The 23,805-nt window shown below is 41.0% G+C and overlaps 1 protein-coding gene and 1 long non-coding RNA gene across 2 annotated transcripts in view; one reads left to right on the plus strand and one right to left on the minus strand.

Annotated features, from left to right (window-relative positions):
* Positions 1-632: 632 nt before the first annotated feature.
* Positions 633-23,805, plus strand: part of LOC111267122 (voltage-dependent calcium channel type A subunit alpha-1) — a gene marked incomplete at its 5' end in the record, with an annotated part of 61,371 nt that continues 38,198 nt past the window's right edge. Inside the window, 21 exon segments of the mRNA XM_086971201.1 lie at positions 633-733; positions 4,841-5,082; positions 5,485-5,624; positions 7,832-7,932; positions 8,456-8,611; positions 9,046-9,246; positions 11,201-11,443; positions 11,610-11,669; positions 11,859-11,957; positions 12,683-12,697; positions 17,510-17,594; positions 17,889-18,153; positions 18,416-18,706; positions 19,020-19,393; positions 19,728-19,792; positions 20,021-20,102; positions 20,364-20,660; positions 20,880-21,140; positions 21,416-21,560; positions 21,918-22,118; positions 22,525-22,689. Of these exon segments, the coding sequence (XP_086827327.1) occupies positions 4,858-5,082; positions 5,485-5,624; positions 7,832-7,932; positions 8,456-8,611; positions 9,046-9,246; positions 11,201-11,443; positions 11,610-11,669; positions 11,859-11,957; positions 12,683-12,697; positions 17,510-17,594; positions 17,889-18,153; positions 18,416-18,706; positions 19,020-19,393; positions 19,728-19,792; positions 20,021-20,102; positions 20,364-20,660; positions 20,880-21,140; positions 21,416-21,560; positions 21,918-22,118; positions 22,525-22,689 (3,471 nt within the window).
* LOC111267124 (uncharacterized) lies at positions 13,686-15,762 on the minus strand. Its single transcript, XR_015313674.1, has 2 exons — positions 14,595-15,762; positions 13,686-13,885 (listed from the first exon to the last, which is right to left on the minus strand). It is a non-coding gene; the product is annotated as an uncharacterized LOC111267124 (long non-coding RNA).

Here is a 23,805-nt window from a genome sequence, read left to right on the forward strand (position 1 = left end):
CATTTCCTGTTATTCCTGCCTGTTTCTGACCACGAACTACCATTAAAAGAGCTATAGCGGTAGCATCTAGATTTACGAGCATCCTTATTTTAGCAACGTATTCTGAGGCAGCAGAGAAGCTGGAACGATCAGCGCACTCATCCGCCTTCTATCCGCCGCATGCTCACACTGACTGCAACGCCAGGGATCGCAATAACCTCTCGTTTCCGATGCGAAATAATTGGCGAGGGCAGTATTGTTAAGGTCATGCGAAAAACGCACACAGGCGTTTTCCCTAGCAGCAGCAACAGGGCCCCATAGGCGTTCATTGGCGCTGGTGTTCGTCTATTAAGTCAGTGCGAGCATTTCCTGACTTGTGTTTCATATCGTATTATACAAACAGTTATCCTATATAGTCTCTATGTGTGGGGAGTGTGTGCATCTATCTACATGCATATCGGCGATGAGTGCGAATGCGCGAACAGAGTGCGTGCGGTACGCTCTGACAGAATGCTGTAGAAGTGGAGGGGGCGTGCGACAGTGAACAAGAAACAGAAAAGTCACTTGTTGTATTGTTAGCTCTGTTAATATCACGCACGTTCTCCCTCTTCCTGTAGCTTACTGTTTGTGAACGATTGATTTCTCACTTGCAGATTATCAGCACTCTCGGCAGAAGCGATAAGCGGCGCTGGAGAGCGGCACAGCCGATACGCTGCGCGATCTTCCGAATCGTCTGCTAGCTTCGGAACGGTCGGTAAGTGATCACGACGATGAGCAACTCGTATTTCAGGAAACCGATATATGTGTGTGTGTAAAATATGAGTATCAGGACGAAAGGTTACTGGTGCTTAAGTACAATGCCGGAATTAGTTTTCGGTAGGTCAAGGATCGCTATCGAGCCGCTCAAACGCCGACTTGCTTCAAATGCTAGTTTATAGATTCCTCTACCTTTATAGTCAAAAATGTTAAATGTTATTACTCAGAAGAATTTTCTGAGTTATAGCGACTGTATTGCAAATATGATGAAAACAGCTACGATTATTGATACGCAAACCGAAATTGTACAGCGAAACCACAGTCAGGACAAGGATTAGCTCTCAGTATTCGCGTATCTATCCGTGGTTTGAATATAGCTTTGTATTGTTTGGTATGCCATACGCTATCTGTGTGGTAGGTGCATAAGATATTCGGGCGAGTAGAAGAGGTTAGGTCCAAGGGTGATCATTTTATTGAAATTCGAAATTGAGCCTAGCGTTTTTATAAACCTAGTAAAAAGTTAGATAGCCATGAAAATTTTTTTTGATTGATACTGAATGTGAAAATTAGATTTGTTCTATAATAGAGTCAATCTCCATCTCTGCGTTTTTCGTCGAAAAAAGAAATACTTTTTTTTTGACAAATGTACACGATACTCAAAGCTAAGTGGGGACAAAAAATGGTGACTTCTACTAAGTGACTGTCATACAAATGACTGCAAAGACAGCCGCGTTCCGAAGTTACCGTATAGTGATCATAATGCGCTATCGCTATATCTCGCTTGAAATTTTGCTCAGACTTCACATTTGAATACCTGACAGGGATCATTCAGTTCTCATTTGGAATCTCGCGGCAGCTGGAAAATGAATATCTAGCTTTTTTTTTTCCACTGGTCCAGAAAAGCGTAGCACTTTTATGTAGATGTTCGCCTATGCCGTACGGCCTTTGTTCAAATGCAGTTCTTGACAAACCTGTCAGCTAGTTATATTTCGTTAGCATCAATAGCTAAATATTCCTAATATGTTTTCAAAGCAACTGCTTACTTACAATGGTTGGGGCCAGTTATCCAGCCGAACGCGCTTTAAGTAAACGCATAACGTGCTCATTCAAGTGCGATAACGTCCGTGTACGGTCTGTAACATATAAACAATGTGAGAAAAAAGAGAAAAAGGAAGACTTTCGATTTGAGCAATACTAATTGTTAGAAATAATAAACAATAGACGTAGTCACGATTTGCCATTTGACGATCGCCTACCGCAACTTCAGTTGATTGTCTTTAGTGTTTACTAAAGGTGGGTCGTTTCACGGAAGATTTCAGGGTTTCATGCATGGAAACTTAAGAGCTACCTAGCGAGTTGAAGCGCGACATACATAGATCTGTAATTGCACGCGGCACATACAGTTTAAGTAGGAAAACGAGAAAAGTCTGGCTAATACATATGCTTTGAGGTTGCGAGTTGTTACTTTTTATGCCAGTATTATTTTTCTACGATTTTAAGTAGCTGATATTAAACATAGTATCTTGGAGCGTGACAAACAAGTAATTTTACCTTATCTTCCCCGCTTCGCGTTACCAACGACCCAGATATATACGAACGGTTGGACTTAAGCCAATAATCCCCGACTTGTCGGTGCAAAGAAGACTGACCCATCGCTGATGAGTAACGAAAGCTATCTTCTTTATTTCCTTAAGCACTTGCAGCACTTATAAACAACAAAAAACTTAGGCACCGTAGCGAATCCTTCCCTTATTACTCGAAATTCCAATTAAAGTTCAGTTTTATCCCTCGGGATCACAATTGTTGCCATCACTGTCGTCCATTTCCCACTGTTCCCACTAGAAAAAAGATCAGATACAACACTATCTGGAAAGGAAAAGATACCTCTCAGGCTGTGCATTTCACGCTTGTCTCACAAATGAACTACTATAACGGCCACGTAGACGCAACATTATCTTAGAACGACACATTTATCCGCACGTTTTGTATTCTTATAGCTCCAGAAAGATGTATTTTTCGGAACGCTATCATTTAGCCAGGATGTGCCGTATATCAGCAGGTACTAGTCTGCATAACACGCTAAAGTAGAAAATATGGGTATGCTGCCCATTAGCGGGCTCTGTCGACTAATCGTGTTGGAATTGTTTCTTTTTTTACTTGAAATCCTGTAACCATGCGCGGGTTCAGCGTTGACGCAGAAGACAACCCTTTGGAACAAGCATGCGGAAGGTTTGCTGTCGATTCTAGACGCCCTCCTGACGATCATAAAATTAGGTCTTTTTTACGGCTACTTAGCAGCATGGAGATACCTAAGGCTGTTTAGCTTAAACTTTATACCATGGTATTAAATGTTACACCATCAATTTATCAAATCGACTTGTCCTCTAAATAAGCCGTGCTCGCCCGCCGACTACGAAATCGTTACCCGACGCTTATGGTCAAGGCATATATTCTAAAAGAGTACAGGTGGCTTTTCTGACTAATTTTGTCTATTACTGGAAACGATAATATTATAACGTTTGATTTTGAAGGTCCCCATTTTAGCGGACGGCATGTTAAATGTGTGAGTTGAAAGGCTGCTACAGCCCATCGATTATTCTAAAAAAAATAGCGCTGAATAACAAATGTAAACGGTCGTGAAAGCGAAAACACGTAATCTTGTTCGCCTAAAGCATCTCATAAGCAACGCAACTAGCTGCAGGAGAACACATAGGTAAACGAAGTAGTTTGCAAGACGCTATAGTTGCGTACCTAGACAATGGCGTAAAATCAGCTTCGATGCTTCATTAGGATTGTACGCGATGACCCGCAGGTATCGGCAGACTCCCACGCCTATGGCGAAACGTTTGGCAAATATCCGAATATTTTTCGTCCCGTTTTTATTCATAGATTTTCTTTGATCAATATTGAGTTGTTTTTAAGAGGCGTACTATCTACTCCGCAAAGCACCACATGACTCACAAGCAATATTAGTAACATGCTCAGTATGTCCAAGTACTGTCTTACTGATTTCGTATGGCTGATTCGTGTTTCTGGCGATTTTTTTAGGTTAGCTTTCACACGACTCCTTGACCAACTTGAACAGTTATCAATTACATCTAGAAAAGGAGCCAGCACCGTAAGTTCCCAAGTGATTCTTGGGGTGACTTTTGAAATCCGGCAAAACGTTGAACCGCTTAATCTGTTAATCTTAATTGTTAGCTATGCCAATGTCTATGAGGTAAATCCTGACGGTTAGACTGTAAATAGCGATTACGGGTAGCATTTTTCTAGTGTGCTATCCATAAGGCAATATAACACGTTAACTTTTTTTTACATAAAATGCATAGGTATAGTCGCCAACTTGCCGGACACTATTATTCTATATATTTCAATATCAGAAAAACAGTGTTAAAGGAAGCATGAGGGTGGATATTGATGAAACTTGTCCTTTGCTTCCTCGAGGTACCTCGAATTTTCTTTGTAAGCGATCATACAATAAAGTTTTCATCGTATCGGCGAACGTACAATTGATAGCGTCGGCTACAATGGATATGATATGATAACAGACATTTTAGTATTATTTTATATCATCTATTCATATCGCAGAGTTTTCAATCCTGTGATCGAATACAACCCCGTTTACGGAAGCTCAACCAATGACTCCACTGTAGTCGACTGTATCTTTAAGAAAAGTAACAATGTTTTAAACATATTCTTTTTTCTGTTGGTATATTAAAAAAATAAATACCTCAAGTTTTACTTTCAGTACACCCGCTGACCGCGGACCCTTAGCACGAGTCTACACGTAGTTACCCCCGGTTTCGAACCTATACTACCTCGTACATCGGCTAATCCTACTTAACTGTTATATGTTTTTATGATCCAACCTGAGTTGTACGTTGCTTTGTACCACTGTGGCAAGAAAAAGCATAACAAAGTGCCTTTAAAAACATTACAACAAGCTTCATTTAAGTCGTTAGAGGACCCTTTGCACCTTCTAGAAACTCAAGCCATTATACTTAATTTGTACGATTTGCGATTATTGTACGTTTATAGGTGGTAATAACATAATTCGCTGTTGGCATGATTTTGTACGGCTATAATCGTACGCTGTTTTTCTCAGGTGTAAGTCAGTTCGGTATGGCGCGCAGCCGTAAGGGGGGCTACCAGGAACCGGGACAGCGCGGCCCGTCCGCGCTGTTCTTGCTCTCGGAGGACAATCCCCTGCGACGGTATACCCGCTTTATCATCGAATGGCCGCCCTTCGAATACGCTGTGCTGTTGACTATTATTGCTAATTGTGTAGTTCTCGCCCTCGAAGAACATCTGCCTAAGGGAGACCGAACGCCACTTGCTCAGAAACTAGTGAGTCACTAATCGTTAATACCCCTTGGCCTTTACATGGCACGGTTGATATAATGGCCACCCATAGTAGATATAACCGTTTCATATATGTCTAACAATCAAATCACTTACTTTTTACGATACCAACTTGAGTATGTAATATCTTATGTTTTTCAATGGTGCTGCGATTTTGCGTTTGTATCATCGAAGGTGATTTATATGTCGGTTCGGGTCGAGGTAGGTAAAAGGTACGAGTTAATCATTCCAGCAAAATAGAATAGTTTGACCGACAAAGGTTCAGATGAATTTCTTTTTAATTCTTTTAAACAAATAGTTTCTATCTTCATAGATCCAATAATCGGTCCCATACGTACCGTAATTAAAAAAAGCTGACGTGTATGTCTCATCTTTAATGACTTACAGGAAAAAACAGAGCCGTACTTTTTAGGAATTTTCTGTGTTGAAGCGTTACTGAAGATTTTAGCGTTAGGATTTATACTGCACAGCGGAGCGTACCTACGAAACGTTTGGAATATGATGGACTTCGTTGTTGTTGTTACGGGGTAAGTTATTTTTATACAAGCATGTTTCTTATTCAACCAGAAACAACCTCTTGCTACCTATTGGAACGCAGCAGCAGGTTCTTGCAGCAGTCGAAGGAACTTTTTTGTTCACTTTGTTCTCTGGCTTATTACTTACTGGTTCCATGTAGGCACCCAGTAGCCACACGGTATCCTGTGGTACATGCAGTAGTGGATATGCAATGATAGATTTTTTAGCCTCCCTTGGCTTGTCATTTCAATATACTATTATATATTGCAATGATTTTCATAGTTAAACTTTCAATTTTTTTGAAATTCCCGCCGGGTCAACTATTGTTTACCACTGGTTGCCCACGTTTCGCCGTCTCCATTGTGGGTGTCCGCCACATTAGAGTTTAAATTTCCTGGATTGATCGTACTTCCTTCTTACCGCATCCATTGGACATATTAAGATTACCTCCATCTTATCGTGAGCAGACAGATAAAAAAAAGAAGCAGCTACTCAGTTGAGAGCAAGTTTTACGGAACCCTCTTCCTGTTGCGTCATTTATTTGCCCTTCGCGTTCTTTTGTTCTTGACCATCATCCCGTTTCGAATGGCCTTGTACATGCGATACCAAAAAGACAATAATAAACACCAACGACAAGCGCAACAGCAACTACAAAGAAAAATAAATTTAAAAAAAAAAAAAAAAGAAAAGGCAAACCGACCAAATACACAGAGAAGAAAATCAAACCGAACCCTTAATGTGTAACTGTCTCATCTGTGTAATATGTGTCTCACATTTTCAGTCTGTTTAGTGTTTGCGTTGCGGAAAGTGCGGATTTAGATCTTCGGATGTTGCGTTCGTTCAGAGTGCTTCGGCCCCTCAAACTGGTCTCACGTACGCCAAGTAAGCGCCCGCTTCCGATCGTTGTGTCGTTCGGCGGTGTCAAAAGTCTCTCTCCCCCTCTCTCTCTCTCTTTCACTCTCTATTTCGAATGTCCCGCGCGCATTCTCTCCCCTGAGAAACTCTATGGTTCTCATTTTGATTTTTGGTCCGAATTCCAAGTTTCGTTCCGTTCAAACCGTTTCTTTCGAACCGTTTCGAATGCCACCGTTCGTTTCCAATTCCCCGAAGGTCACCGAAGATCGTCTGGTGACCACACCCGATCGTGGAATGTCCGCATCTTTCGCCCGTGCCTCCGTGCCTTTGCGATGGTCGGTTCGGTACGATGCTAGTGGTACCGCTCGTACCTCCCTTCTCGGATGATTGACCATGATAAGGAGATGAAATGAGATGGGTTGAATTGATAATAAGGCTGTTGTTGATATGATTGATGACTGGTGATGATCGATGCCCATTTTGGTGCAAGCCCAAAACTGTCACACATACACACTGATCGGTTATGATGATGATGATGCTCTCCCCATTGCGATGCAGACTGAGGTTATTTGATCTATTGATTAACTGACTGATTGGTTGATTGAATGGGTGACTGATTGATTGATCGGATGAGTCGGGACTGGTTCGTTCGTTGATTTGAATTTAAGCGCCAAATATTTGACTGGCTGGTGATGACATGGTGATTATGACATGATGATGATGATGATAGATGGTGAACTGATGCTGAAATGGACTGCGACTGGCAACTGGTAATATAAGAGGTCTGGCCTGTCACGGACCCATAATAGTGACATGATAGTGAGATGACATGATTAATGATGAGATGATGAAAAACCGTGCTGCAAGCTATGATGAGTAGATACGCCATGCTAGGTGGCGCGGGATGGCACGCCGCCTATCCAGGCGCTTTAGCCCTAGCCTCGCCCGTAGGGGCCTAGATCTGATCTGAACCATTGATTGATGACTGATGGACTGATTGATTGACTGAGCAACGTTTGATCCTCACGTACGCCTACGGAGTCGCATATCAAGCGTAAATAATTTACGACCTGACTTACGATTTAGCAATCGAACGACCTTTTTCGTATTATTGCGCATTTCCCGCATTTACCAGAAAAATAAAACGAACAAAATTGAAAATGGTGCCATCAATTACAATAGTCTGAGAAGCTAATTATAAAATTATAACAGATTTTCATATAATTGGCTCGCTAACGTAGTTAATTGCGTACGTTTATTTAATTATGCCGATAAAATTGGACAGCGACTCCTGAAGCGTGTGTGAGGAGGACTATGCGATGTGTGGTGATAGTCTGGCTGCATAATTTATATTCATTTGCAGGTTTGTAACGTATATTATACCGGACAACTTAGACTTAGATTTGAGAACGCTACGGGCGATCAGGGTTCTTCGGCCCTTGAAACTAGTGTCGGGGATACCAAGTAAGTCCCTTACGGACTTTCACTATCACCCTCAAGAGCCTTCGGATCTTGACGGTGACTTTTTTTCTTTTTCACTGTATATATATATATATATGATATTTGGAGATCCCTCGCGCTGCGCTTTCCGAGTAGTTTCGCAAGTGGCCTCCAAGTTAGTTTGCATGTTTTACTTCTTCTCTAGCTATGGATCATGCAAAGTAAACAATGTTTCTTTGTTTAGCTTAATTTGTACATATAAACTTGTCAAGGCTTTGCTGAATCGATGGTAGTAGTAGTAGTAGTAGTAGTAGCAGTAGCAAGAACAAATGAAATGATGGAATCAAGCAACGATGCTATGACCGACATGAACGAGAACTGCTAACGAATATGTAGAATAAAAAGAACGGCAGCATGGTCGTCTTCCTGAACTTTGTAACAGACAACTACATGATACGAGCGCGCATTCCCAAAAACTTTTCCGAAATTCCCACAAATAGCTAAAATCCTGCGGCGAATTCTGTCGCTAATTTACTTGCGGCTTCAGGTCTACAAGTCGTCTTGAAGTCGATCATCAAGGCGATGGCGCCACTCCTCCAGATCGGATTGTTGGTGCTATTCGCCATTGTCATCTTCGCCATAATCGGTCTGGAGTTCTACAGTGGTGCACTTCATAAAACCTGTTACAGCCTTGAAGATCCGGGTATGTATGAACGGTCAATGAGTAGAAATCTAATTAAAAGCAACAAAAAAAAAGACAGCAATTATCCTATTACTATACGCCTCCTCCATTTTAAAAAGGATTACCAGGTGAAGCTGGACAAATGCCTACCTACCTAAAGAGACAACAAATGAGGTGACATCAATTAATAATAATAGGCTTACGAAATGAATGAATAGTTGATGTCTATCCATAGGCCTGTCTGTGGACATTGCTCAGGCTCACTGTTGCACCCAGAAACGAAACGATGGTTGAGCGTCTTAGAATTATGATTTCGTTTCCTATAGAGGCAGCAGTACGTTTTTGCTGTTCGATCGCTCGATTCTCAGTTCGAACATACAATAGGTAGTAAGAGTCAATCAACTAGTCATCATTCAATGTTATCTGTTATTAGTATTTTCCTTTTATTACCGTAGGTGAGATTGTTCCTGAAGGGGATCAGGAAACACCGTGCTACGCCTATACGGTAGCTTCCAACGTACCAAATGGTGCATTCAAATGTGACAATAGCAGTTCGTTCTGCAAAGAAGGCTGGAATGGTCCTAACTACGGAATCACGTCCTTTGACAACATATTCTTTGCTATGTTGACTGTATTTCAATGTATTACCATGGAAGGTAGGTATTTTTATTTTATTTTATTTTATTTTTTAGCTAGTGCTCTGGTTTCGCTTATCATAGCTTGTATGTTTTGAAATTAAGTTTTTGAAAAATGAAAAGACATATTTTTTTATAGAATCTCTTATAAGTATGAAAAGAATAATCTGTCATTTCATTAAAAGTGGATCCTTTGCATAATCTCCGTTTATGTCTTATTAAACACTGAAATTTCTTAATGACGATACCGAATAGAGCGAACCATTCATAAACTAATTGGTAATATGCACACCGAAAAAAAGGAAAGCTACGCGAACAGCAGTTGGTCAGGGGATAGTCTCATCAAAAACGCTAGGAGATCCAAGGTTTATGGTAGTTGTAAGCAATAATACGTTGACATTTATGACGAAGTACACCACAAATGGTATAGTTGAGTCTATTTAACATAGGAGCGTCAGAAATTGAGTTCTGCTTGACCACCGTTAGTGATTCGTTTATCTGAGGGTGGAAAGAGGCAGGTGGCATATCGCTCAAGCTATTGTCTGGGATAACTGTGAAAAGGGCTAGTAAGAGACGGTGTCTTCGTTTGGTCTTCACAGGCCAAATCTATGGTTAATTATTTTCGTAAAAACTGCATGTGAGGGAGCAACGGTGAAAACAGGCAGAGGTGCTCCCTGCATGACTGGCAGACGTGCCGAGGTGCTGACGTAAGTAGAAAAACTACGATGAATGTTCTTACGATACGGGCTATTGAAAAATCATACAAACTATCAAGCAAAGGGAAATAAAGTTATAGAGTACTCAGACAGCCCAGAAAAAGCTTTATTAAAAATTTGTGTCGAACTTGCACCTAACCATTTATGTTAGCGGTAACTGGAAGCGGGCAAAAAGAAGCAATGAGTATTGAATCTAAAAAATCTATCGGGCGCATTAGATCCAAATAAAAGCAGGGCTGATAAAACTACTGTAAAATGGTTTGAAGATGTCATAATTTTCAGTGACCCCAAAATCGTCCCAGAGGCTGTATCTGCAGCCAGTTTCTCAAATGACACTATGCGTCTTGTTCAGACAATTCTGAGATGCTCCAAGCTCGTGAAGCCCAAGGTATGCCTTCAATGAATACCCGGCCATGTCGGTTTAGGACAAGATGGCCGATAGAACTGCTTGGCGTGAACTTAGCAGCGCCAAAAGACGACCCATATCATGTCAATAACAGATGGCAAAATGAAGTTATATATACAGAGGCAAGGCGCGAGAAGCTTGACGTGTTTAAGAAAAACAGGCACAAGCGGGATTCGAAATCTGCTTCTCGGGTCCATGTAAAGGTTTCTGGCCTACGATATGAAAAAAGGACTTACTGAAAGCATGTTCAGTGAAATTGAGGCACGCACAGACATTCTCTATAGAGTCTGTGTGAAGCATGATAATATAGGCAATGAAAAAGATGGAGGTAAATAAGTACGAGATGTTTCCGACGGTAACCAATATACGTAAACGTATATATATATATATATACAAATATACGTAAGAGAAAATCTCGTTACATCACGTAATCCATCATGAAATGCATACGTTGCTGCACGAAATTCCATGTAGTACTGTAAAAATATATGTGTGTGCATTTATAAAAGTATGATGTAATAATCTAACGATGAAGATATGCCGTTATGGCAGGGGCCTGCCGAAGATTTAACCAATTACCATGTACGTATGGTCTCTGACGTAAAATCAGTTTTTTTATACGTAAATCTCTAAATAAAGTAGTTAAAAAACTCGCGGGCATGCTACTAATAATATAAGGTAGAGAGAATTTAAGGAATTTCATAGATACGAAATAAATTAGCGATACACAAATTCAAAACGTTTGATATTATTTTCTGAATCCGATAGATAAGTCGGCGGAGTACAATAATGTTTACTAAATATAAAGCTCGATTTGCACTTAACAGGAGTTGTCTTCCGCATTGTTTCTCAGGATGGACACAAATGCTCTATTGGACAAACGATGCAATGGGCAATGCCTTCAACTGGATCTACTTTGTGCCACTCATTATATTAGGATCGTTCTTCATGCTCAACCTGGTTCTCGGAGTACTCAGTGGGGAGTTCGCCAAGGAAAGAGAGAGGGTCGAAAACCGTCAAGCCTTTCTCAAGATACGCCGGCAGCAGCAACTAGAGAGGGAACTTAACGGTTATGTGGAATGGATTTGTAAGGCCGGTTCGTATTGTCTGAGTTGATGTTGAAGTTTCGATAGCGTACTGACCATGTAAGTAATATCTGATAGCTGGAAATATCGGACAGTTAAGTACATTTGGTTTACGTAGCCTCTCTTTTTAGATATGCATACAGATAAGATGAATTAAAAATGTTTCCCTAATTACAGAGGAGGTTATACTGGCCGAGGAACGAACCACTGAGGAAGAAAGAATGCATATCTTAGAAGGTAAGCTCTTCTATATCGTCTTATATCTTTCCTTTGCTCTCCTACCAATTGATATTCATAATTAATATTGCGTTCAAACGTTTCTGATAGCGTCTGAGATAATCAACGATGCCACCTATATTCAAAGGAGGCGAAAGAAGATTTATGAAAGTGTTAATAATCTTGCCTGCATGCATATCTCCCACGTAGCCCGTCGCAGAGCAGCCGCCAAGCGTAAGAAGTTGAAAAGTATGCATAGCAAGTCAACTGACGAAGAAGAAGATGACGAAGAAGACGCGGAGGACGAAGGTACGTTTTCAAAGGCCCGCTCTTGTCCTTATCCTTTTTTTCTTCTAGGAGACTTATACTGAATTGTAACAGTTGGCTAGCTCCCGCCAATTTATGACTAAGCTGTTTTAGGTGAAAGCGCAATCGGCCCAAGTTGGCGCCTGTTTTTCGCAGCTAAACTCAAGCTTTACTTTTCAGCGCATTATAATTCTGTTACTCCCGTATTTGTCGTAGTCTCTTTTGTACGCGAGCCAAAACGTGCAACGTGCACGTATCTTTCTTTCTACATGTTTAAATGGTGACTGCATAGTTTTTTACAACCCCCAATAGAACCATCAGGGGATTTCTACTGTGCCGCTTGACTCGATGCACGTTTGCACTACTCAGTTATAGGCCAGCACGTTGGCTTCGTTAAGTTAACGGGGCATAAACGATTTGGCTAAGCTATTTTGGTGATGACGAAATAAGCCCACCTGAATACCTACCAGACTCCTTCATTTTCTCCACATCTACTAAATAGTTGATGCTATACAATTACGCTACAAGTGGAAACCGCTAAAGAAAGTCACGCTGAAACACAGGCAGGTGGAAGTTATTAAGCTTTACAAACGCTCAAATTTGTCAAGGCAAAGATGACTTTTGCTTTTGGCTTTAATATTTTTCCTTGCTGTTTTTTTCTTTTTTTTTTTGCATACGCTGCCCTTAACAACAAACAACGCGTCAAAATCGCCCGGAGGTACCCGCAGATTCCGAACCTGGAGGTAACGTGTTAACATGCAGGCGTTGTATAACTACGATAAATTGACGTGACGATCATTTGTCGTTAATGTTGTATGCTGGGTTAGATCAACTGGTTGGATCACTACCGTTTTTCATCCTATTCATATGACCGCTCTCTAAATATGAGCAACTAACCCTACTCCATGATACGCAGCGCACTGTTGTTTATGAACTTGTGTGTATGTAAAAAAATTTTATATCATACCTGTGTGTACACAAACATTAGACGATCATATGATTTAGCCGTGTAAAGCTTCTCATAGACGTTTTTCCACCGCGCGCCAACTCTTTCTCCACTGATATTCATCATGTACTACTTTATATAAATGAAAAAATATCTCTACATATAGTTTGGCGTTTTCTGAAAGCTACGCGAACTGTTGTCACTGCGCAATACGTGTAAGTGTGATCTTTCTGCATAATCTTTTTGCGCGATTAATTTTCATGTTATTGGTTATTTCTGTTGCTCCTCGTTCTGCTGTTGTTGTATTACTCCAACATGTACGTCCATATACATATGCATCTATAGATAGTTGCACCTCTGCAAACATGACGTCGCTTAGAAATAAGTCGATTGTACAATCCTTAGAAAAATGGCCGCTTTTAGCTTTTTGCCCAAATCTTATCACCGGAATAACAGTCTGTCGACTGCCGTTGCGTTGTTATCGATCAATCAATTGATCTGTGTCATACACAGTTTGTAGATGAGTGCTCTCTATATCACTCCTCGTCACTGGCGCTACCTGACTTCCCACGTTTCATGACTCATTCATGCGTACTTCGACTCACATGTATTGCAGACTCAGACACCGAAGAATGTTACGAGTGAATAATAGCCTTAGTCCCTCTCTCCCGTCCTACCGCTGCCGGTAGCAAATTTTATATCGAACATCTATTGTTGATGTTGTATACAATAACGAACGTCTACCGATGTCTTCTTATAATAAATCCCTCTAGCATTTATACCAATTGCACAATCATGTATCGACCTTTTATTGTTCTCGCTAACGACTAACCGAATCTCTCTACATATATATTGAATACTGGTTATTGTTCCATACAGCTCCGCTATCCTTCCTCGCCGACTTCGCTTTATGGATCCCGCTCACTATCGCCCCTCTCTGTCTCTGCCTCTTTGTATATCCTTCAACTTCTTGCCAATTCATATGCTGAAATGAATTTAAATAAGTCACTGAGAATCCCAGATTTTGCCGTAACAGACAGATTGATACATGCCATTTTCCACGTAACGAATAGGGATAGACGCCGACGTATGTGAGTGTGTTTGATCGGCTTTCTACTTAGGGCGATAGGGTAGACTAAAATTTAATTTGTACGCAAACACAGAGTATGGTATTGCCGAATCAATATTTATCAATATCTAATGCATCAATAATATCTACAATTCTATATTTTAAGGGAAAAAGAAAAGGGGGGGGGGACGACGACGAAGAATATGATATACAAAGGTAACGATGAATCGGATAGCCAGTTTGGTTCTGTCAGGCATGGCAGAAGTGCGCTATAGATAATTGGGAGTTCGGACCAGAGACCACATGATCTTGCCAAGCGCCGTAAGTTACTGCTTGATAATACTAACTGAAAATACATTTTAACTTTTTATTGAAATTGATGTTTTCCAAAGCCGTGATCATAAAATAACACTCGCCTCAAGATCATGAGACTATATCGGTCTTTTAGGGGCAATAGCGTATGCGTATCTTTCTGTATAAACACTTTTTGTGATCTTCATCTTCGGCTCAGTCTAACAAACGGCATCTTTATCCTCCCTTGCCCGCTATCCATTTCTCTTTCCTGCTCTTTTTCCCCCGATTTGTCTTAAACCCTTCGAAACTGCCTCGTTCGACGACCACTTGCCTTATATATCGTCATAATTCAAATTTTTGGCGGGTGATTGTTGTTCCTTTCTATAACGTTGTGGCGATGCAGGTCTTCTCTATCTGTGACACACGTACACACATGCATTATCGTACAAAAAAATATATACATCTATTTTGAACATATGAAAATAATTAATTGCCCTATTGTTGTTGTTGTTGTTGCGGCTGGCTTTTTTCTTGCACGACGTTTATTTAAAAATTGCCGGATAACAATTCTATACGTGGTCCATCTGCTTACAATGATTCTGTCAATATGAACTTGACGTTATATGGCTTCGTCGCTCCATTCGGTCAGTATCCACAAATTGATAACGGCAATAAACATGGACATTTTGCCTCTTCTATCGCGCCCTTTAATCGGCCCTTCATCTATATTTTCTGTCCACGGCCCTGTCTTTTTCTATTTGTGTTGTTTCGCCACCAATTATAACAAATTCAGTTCATGTCACAATCATCGCCGAACAATATTTCCGCTCAATTTTGCTCTAAACTCTGTGTTTTTCACTGTCTTGATTTCCTTTATTTTTCTTCCTCATGAATCTTATACCGCGTTTCTTTCGCCGGCGTTGCCCATTCTGTCACTTCATCTCTCTCTCCTTTTATTGTGTTACCATTACAACCACCATCATCATCTTCTTCTTCTTTTTCTCTGCCATCGCCACTATCAACTTCTACAATTGCTGCTGCCACTGCTACAACTTCGACACGACCTCTGTTCATCTCCGAAACCTTCTTCAAACTCACCGACACCTATTTTCGAATAAACCACGATGCTGCCAACTAACCCACTATCGCCACAATGGCTTATGGTTCAATCGTTCGTTCGATTCGAACGTGCATTACCGTCACTACTACATTCGTCCTGCGGACGTGCGCCCTTGCCCGTGCCATCCACCATCAATCCAACCGTCAATCGTCCACGACCCACCAATACTCGTCCTTATGCCCTGCCGTCACACTCACGCCATTGACGACTTACTTATCTGCTACAACGTACTTCAACTGCTACTTCTACTACTACTGCTGCTACTGCTGCTGCTGCTGCTGGCGGCACTTATATATTCTCGCGTTCGCGCATACGTGTGGGTGTATTTACGCTCGACGTAATCTCATATCACTGCGCTATCCTGTGAAAAAATCCTGCGCGTCCGCCACAGATCTAACTCCTAGGAAGGGTGTTAAGCTAAAAGGTACTTTAGTCTCGTACAATGTAATTAATTTGGCCTCTATCAATCTATTCTTCACTTTATCAGATCTTTACATCAACTCCCTATATTCGTAGACTTCTCCCCTTCTCATGAAAATCCTTCGTAGACAGTTGAAAAGCCTATAATTTAGCGTACTGCTGTGGCCGATCTACGGTGTATCGAGCACGCAGCCGTAGATCTCACCACTTTCGTAAACCCCATAGATTGAAACGTGGACTCTTTGATCTCTATAGCCTTTTTTGAAGGGGTTTGATCGAAGCATTGGTGGCTTTGCTATTTAAAAACGCTTATTACCTGTTTATGTTTTTTGCCCAAAATCATTCCAGCAATTGAATTGTTAACTATGTAGTAACAATCTTTCAGTTCGCGGAGTTTGTACACCTACCCTTAAAAACCTTGTATCGAAGAAAAGGTAGATGACCTCTTCTTCAAGAGCGTTTCATTTAGCTCTGCTTGATTTATTAGTTTATTGTTTGAAAATTAGAAACACATAAATGAGCAAAATATTATCGATTTAACTCAGTATAAGTACGCGAATTGCCTTAATTGTAGATGCTTTTTGAGAAATTCTCTTATTAATTTTTTATACGTTGTTATTATTAACGTTTATTAAGTATTTTTTAACGGTCTGATGAATATTTATAGCTGGCTTCATAGGGTTCCTGCCCTTAGCAGTGTTCGAATGTTCATTCAACTGTGGATATCCTCTGCCCATAATGTGAAGCTTTTGCCAGCCGAGTAACAAATACTCGCTTTTCAAGTTGACCCATTGCAATCCTATCATACCTATATGTATCTTAGAGTTGTAAACAAGGTAGAGTTCGATTCCTTTGCCTCAACTGTAGTTCGGCTCCGCTCGCATAATATGCGACCGTGACTGATTCATAATTCGATAACAATAAATTCATATACGCACTGGCATGGTGTGTCGATAAAGACCCTGACCGTGTTCGAAGATCTAACCGTTCATCGGAAAGCTGCAATGAAGTACACGAGGAAAATAGCGACAAAGAGCTATATTTTTTCGACAACACGATTATCTTTATTGTATAGTATCGTGTCAAATGCCTTGTCCAGAATTCACACTTATCACTGCTAAGGTGCAGAGGGGCCTGTTGATGACCCTAAGCTTCCCTTACCTAATATGGAGGAGGCCAAGGGTTCGCCGTCTGGCAGGTGCAATAAAGTTCAGGTGTCCCCAAATTATTTCAGCCCGCATGATTATCCAACCAGCTTTTTAATGTAGTACTCAATGACACTGGCATGATTCTATCTGGATGATCTTTCTTTCCGTTATGGGCTAGCAAGTTTAGACTCTGAACGCTAGCACAGCTTTTGAGCCTATTTTTTTTTTCAGCAAATTGAATACGCTTTTTCTAGTCCTAGATACCCCATGAGGTAACGCGTTCTTGCACTGCACTTGAGCGTTCCGCAACTGATTTTTCTATGCCAGAAAATTTATCGACTCAATTATGTGACATTTAATGAATCTGCATAGAACTTCTCGGCGTTCTGTCCAGGTGTTGTTTTGTGCAAAGCATTACTCCGGTGCATTACCTGTCTTTTTAATATCAGATGTAGGTAAACACCAACAGCCGCTGTTTTTGAATCGACGCTAGCGCTTTAAAATCTTCCATCGAGTAGAGACAAGGCTTCTGGCGACTAATCGTAATTTCTCCCTCAGGTTTCGCAAGAGCTTCTTACTTGAAAACCAAGATGAAGAACAAAGGAGCTTGCAAAGCTTTTTGGCGCGCTGAGAAACGCTTCCGGTGAGTAATCAGCTGCTTAGTAACACTAGGCTTACAACAGTGACAAATAACCTTTTGGGTCTGTTGGAAGATTTTTATTTTATACAATTTGGTAATCCCAATATAGAGGTATTGTCATATTGAGGTTTTCATGTTGAATGAACGCAGCTGGAAGTTGCGTGTTTCTCTTGCGACAAGACGAATGTTTTCCCTGAAGTTCAACCTTATGGGCTTTGTGTTGATAAATGAAGTTACTTGTATACTACTGCTACTTCTACGGATATTAATAACAGTATTCTTTGGTGGCACTTGCAGCTTCATGATCCGGCACGTCGTGAAGACACAGACGTTCTATTGGATCGTAATCGTGCTCGTCTTTCTCAACACCGCCTGTGTGGCCGTAGAACATCATAAGCAGCCACAATGGCTGACCGACTTTCTATATTATGCCGAGTTCGCCTTCTTGGGCTTATTTATTTTCGAAATGCTAATTAAGGTGTATGCGCTCGGACCGCGCATTTATTTCGAGTCGTCCTTCAACCGATTCGATTGCGTGGTCATTGCAGGTAGCATTTTTGAGGTAATTGTTGGCTTAGCACAATGACTGCTTATGAGAGACAGGCATTGTCATAAAGAACGTATTGGAATAACTTAGTAAGGTACTAATGCTACTAATCATGGAAATGCACTTAGCAAACACATGCGTTTATTTTTCTTTATATTCTTAGCCCTATCTTTGATTGTGAAAGATAATCCTTTTTTAAATATGATAATTCGCTTTTTTCCCCTATATTGATTGATATTTACAACGAGTCACAAGTACACTGCGTTTGATTTGTTAGGTGATCTGGTCGTCCTTCAAAGAAGGATCATTCGGTCTCTCTGTGCTGCGCGCCTTGCGCCTGCTCCGAATATTCAAATTTACAAAATATTGGTCGTCCCTTCGTAACCTGGTCATATCGCTATTGAACTCGATGCGATCCATTATCTCGCTGCTATTTCTGCTATTCTTGTTCATACTGATTTTTGCCTTGCTCGGCATGCAGCTGTTCGGTGGAGTCTTCAACTTCGCCGACGGCACCCCACCTGCCAATTTTAACACGTTTCCAATCGCTTTGCTCACCGTGTTTCAAGTAAGTCAGTCTTCGGATCCATTTGAACGATTTAGACGGATCGTTTGCCCAAAGTGTGAGACGATACCTAGTTTATTTGATAAGCATGTAAATAACCCTGCTCGACGGATTAAAAGACTTGGGTCTATATCTAATTTTTATCATCACTCGCTTTCCGTCACTCTTGTTAGAAACAGCATCAGTGTTCAGTTCCTATTCACCGAATCTAACGTTTTCTGAAACTACAAATCGCGTTTAGCTTATGCTAATAATAGTTGGACAGTTCAGCCTGAATAAACTGGTATTGTTATTTGCAAACGTTTCTGCCTTTTAGATTTTGACCGGTGAAGACTGGAATGAAGTGATGTACAGAGGGATCCAGAGTCAAGGCGGGATTAAGGGCGGCATGATCTATTCGTTGTACTTTATTATCTTGGTACTGTTCGGCAATTATACCCTGCTAAACGTATTCTTGGCCATCGCCGTTGACAATTTGGCCAACGCCCAGGAACTGACAGCCGCCGAGGAAGAGGACGCCGAGGAGGAACGCGAACGTGCCAAGGAGGAACTCGAGAAGGAGATGGCTGACCTGCAACGCCAGCAACCGGCAACTACCGGCGGACACGATCCACCGCAAGTCAACATTTGTCCGCCATCACCCTCTCAGAACTCCGCCTCTACACCGGCAAAGGCGAAAAACTTCAGCTTGTAAATAACTCATTTTTCCTTTATCTAGAATATCTGTCTATTATCCCTACCAAGGGTGATCACATCCGATAAAGCTGTACCCCCTAACATATGGATTTATATAGTTCGAAGCTGCGGAGTTACGGGAGGATAATGTCAATCATTCAGCTGTACATATCCATGCTCTAAAATAAGAAACTGAAGCGCGACGGTTTAGGAAATTTTTTTGACTAATCGAATCCTAGCTTATGGAAACAATACCCTTCTTCATTGATTTTTTGACTCCATGCGCAGTGAGCATATACATATATATATCTAGCTGCTTCTAACGGCTGTCTTCGGTTGCCTGTTTCAGTGACAAAGATGGATCAGCTGAAGCTTCAAGTGTGAGCCTCAGGGCTTCCAGGAGTATTGAAAATGGTTTGTATAGATGAAAAAGTCCTTACTCAATCGAAATGAATCTGTTAATGTTTAGAGCGCGACAAGCTTCTCTAGTGTAACGCTAGGTTTGTTGAGAATATCTCGTACCTATATCGAAGCTATATAGAAAATACTAATATAATAATCGACCATCTGGGCAACTAGAAACGTACCTGGCCTAAGTAAATGCTGGTCTATTTATATTATTTATGTATTTATAAATTTTAGAGGAAGACGAGGACGAGGAGCCAAGTGGCCCAAAGCCGATGCTGCCCTACTCATCGATGTTTATTTGTTCCCCGACAAATCCGTAAGTAATTTCTCACTGCGTTGCAAAAAGAACGAGCCATGCTACAGCGGCTCGCTCTTCTTATGGCGCATTGCGTACAGCCACGGCATGCTGGTACTCTGATCTGTTTCTATTGCTTTTGTCACAAATCGACTTGTAGCGGTCACATGGAATGTCGCTCTTATATCACCACAACTGTTGTCTTTAGGTCACTAGAAAGTTAAGCGTCGTAAAAGCGGCACATACATGACGATGATTTACGTGTCTACTTTCCCCCTTCAGCATACGGCGAGCGGCTCACTTTGTGGTGAACTTGCGATATTTCGATCTGTTCATCATGGTAACGATCTCGATGAGCTCAATTGCCCTTGCGGCCGAAGACCCAGTCGACGAAGAATCGGCATCGAATACAATCCTTAACTATTTTGATTACGCATTCACGGGCGTATTTACTGTAGAGATGATTCTCAAAGTGTTGGATCAGGGGGTGATCTTGCATCCGGGCTCGTATTGTCGAGACCCGTGGAACATTCTTGATGCTATCGTCGTCATATGCGCACTTATTGCATTCGCGTTTGCGTAAGTACATCAGCCAGACTGTAATATGCACATGTTCTTTAGTCTTTAATTTACTTGCTAATAGCAGCCTATGGATATTTTTATCTAGTTAACTAAGGGATCCATGTATATCGTCATGCACGCACGATTCGGTCACTAGCTAATCCTGAGTTCTGTTTACTTTGCATCGTAGATTTTTTCAAAATTTTCCGACACATGTTTAATGGTTTGAATTTTCAGCGGGAGTTCAACCGGACAGAATTTGAGTACGATCAAATCACTCCGAGTCCTGAGAGTTTTGCGACCGTTAAAAACAATTAAACGAGTGCCTAAACTGAAGGCTGTATTCGACTGCGTTGTGACTTCACTAAAAAACGTATTCAATATACTCATTGTGTACATTCTCTTCCAATTCATCTTCGCCGTAATCGCCGTGCAGCTGTTCAACGGCAAATTCTACTTCTGCTCGGACCACTCAATGCTCTTTGAGCGAGACTGCCAGTGAGTATCCGTTTGGACCTTGTTGATGAATCTTGACCTCTTTGCTATTTGCCAGTATGACAGTTATAAAAAATATAAAACAATGCATAATTTAATTCCGAATAGCAAAAAATATCGTCTACACAATTCTTCGTAACTCATTATCTCTGGTTTGTCAAATGATAATTGGGCCCAGATTTGAAAGTAGTTAGTGTACGCAATATAAAATAAATAAAAGCAAAAGTAACAACTCTTTTTTGCTCGATTTAACCTTCTTTACTGTGTCATCGCAACAGGGGAGAATATTTTCAGTATAACGATGCACGGAAGCCCCCGAAGGTAATGAAACGCCACTGGAAACGACAGGATTTTCATTACGATGACATATCGGCTGCTATGCTAACACTGTTCACAGTGCAAACCGGCGAAGGTTGGCCACAGGTGAGCATCTCTTAAGGGATATCTTAGGGAGAGAGATCTTGGAGATTGTTTTGCTTTAGGCTGAGAACACCTTTCGCCCTACAAATGGATCCCTGGAGCAGAGTGGGTCTTCGACTTTTATCTGTACTCGTTCATTAGAACTAAACCATTATCTAGTAAAGCGCACCACATTAACGTTCAGATAAATGGTAAAAGTCTTCGAAGGCTTTTATTCTGAGTGCGATCTTCTTTTACTAAAAATAATAATCTGTAAACTTGAGTGGAAAATTAACTTCAAATACTTATGAACTGGTTCACGTTAGCAAACAGCAACATACGTACGCATTCATGCTAACGTTACTGCATGACGTTTGCCAGGTACTACAAAACTCGATGGACTCGACGGACGAGGACAAAGGCCCTGTGCCTCGATATCGAATTGAGATGTCCCTATTCTATATCGTATTTTTCATCGTATTTCCGTTCTTTTTTGTGAACATATTCGTTGCATTGATCATTATCACGTTCCAAGAGCAGGGTGAAAAAGAACTCGAAGAAGGAGAACTGGATAAGAACCAGGTGAGAAAATACAGTATGGTCCTGACGTAAAACAACCGTACTCGAATTGTGGTATTAGCGAATTGCGACTAGTGAATTATCATGGAACAAAACATGTCACAGCTAACTTAATCAGGGAGTATTTCCAGGACTACGGACAAGAAGCCGTGGCTCATTGAGAGTAATATCTTTAACCGCAAATACTCATTACACTTTACCATCCAGATTGCTATTTCATACCACTCTGCAGAATGGATTTAACATCAGTTTTACACTGCCACTAAATCAAGACCCAGTCTTGAATACCGTAAGTGTTATTGTTGCCGCTGTCAGCGCGTTAACCGGCGTATTTTGCATTTCTCTTGTCGATGCTTCTGGCTGTTGATGTTCCTGATCCTTTATTCATCTCCTAATCCGTTTACTGCAGAAATCGTGTATCGACTTTGCTATTCAGGCAAAGCCTCTACAACGGTATATGCCTAAGAACAAGGACAGCGTTAAATATAAAGTATGGAAAGTTGTTGTTTCGACACCGTTCGAATATTTCATCCTAGCCCTGATTGTCCTCAATACCGTCCTTCTCATGATGAAAGTGAGTACACCGCCAAAATGAAAACAGCAGCACCTTAGATAAACATCTCAGTCCAGCCCCCTGCCCTGTAGCTAGCGGCGTTGTGCACGTATGCCCTAGCTCGATGCACAGTAGGAGATGAGCATGGCATCTTGGGCACTTGTTCCGCATGATCTCCAAACCTTGGGCATTATCCGCTTTAAGGACATTGTCCGCCGGCGTGCCTAGCATACTGTCGCGCTAAGGACAGGGTCATTACTAAAAGCACTTAGTGAGTCCGTTCTGTCTACATACTCTGTTTTGAAACCGACTTAAAAATGGCGTGATGAAAGTGTACGCAGATTAAGTAAGAAATAATTGATTATTGGGTATATAAAGAACTTGCCTGTATAATAAGTGGTTGAATTCCGTTTGCTATTTATCGTCCCGGTTTTTTGTCTCAATCTCAAACACGACCGTCTGCTTAGGCAATTTACCGGCTTGACAAGGAGCTCACATTTGGCCGAACAAAACATTTGACGTGGTGTTCTGAGCAGCAAAAATATGACAGTATTCTAGTTATTTACCATAAGCGCCGTATGCCGTCCAATAGCAGACTTGTTTTTCCTATTTAACTTTTTCATTCTCCTTCGTTCATGTCTGTCGGCGTATTCATTTTGCTAACCGAGCATTGTGACGCTATTTCGACTCGTCAAATGAATCGCCGTCGGACTAACTTAGTTCCAATAGGTCCCTGTGGTAACAGCGTATTGATGACAAACAATCACAAACAAAAAGCAGGGCCTCAAGTACAAATGTTCTGCTTCTCCTAATTTATACTTCACATATTTTGAGATCACTTCACGTAACTCGAAGAAAAGAGCTAAGAATCGTTTCAAAGTCGTACTATTGCTAATTCAATACGTTTCTCATGCATACGAAAGAACACGATTGTCGAATAACATGTCAACCGCTTTCTCACAATACAGGTATACCCTTACTATTATTATTATTAACATCAACAATTATACTACATTTGACATTGTCCCTGTAGTACAATCAATCCTTTTTATTTTTCGACCCTCTCTTACCTGCTGACTACATCTTTCATACCCTTTTCTCTCTCTGTAGCTATTAGTGTCTTCATTTATTACTTCG

This window comes from Varroa jacobsoni, unplaced genomic scaffold (assembly GCF_002532875.2).
Source record: "Varroa jacobsoni isolate VJ856 unplaced genomic scaffold, vjacob_1.0 scaffold_1150, whole genome shotgun sequence".
In the NCBI taxonomy this organism is placed as follows: domain Eukaryota; kingdom Metazoa; phylum Arthropoda; class Arachnida; order Mesostigmata; family Varroidae; genus Varroa; species Varroa jacobsoni.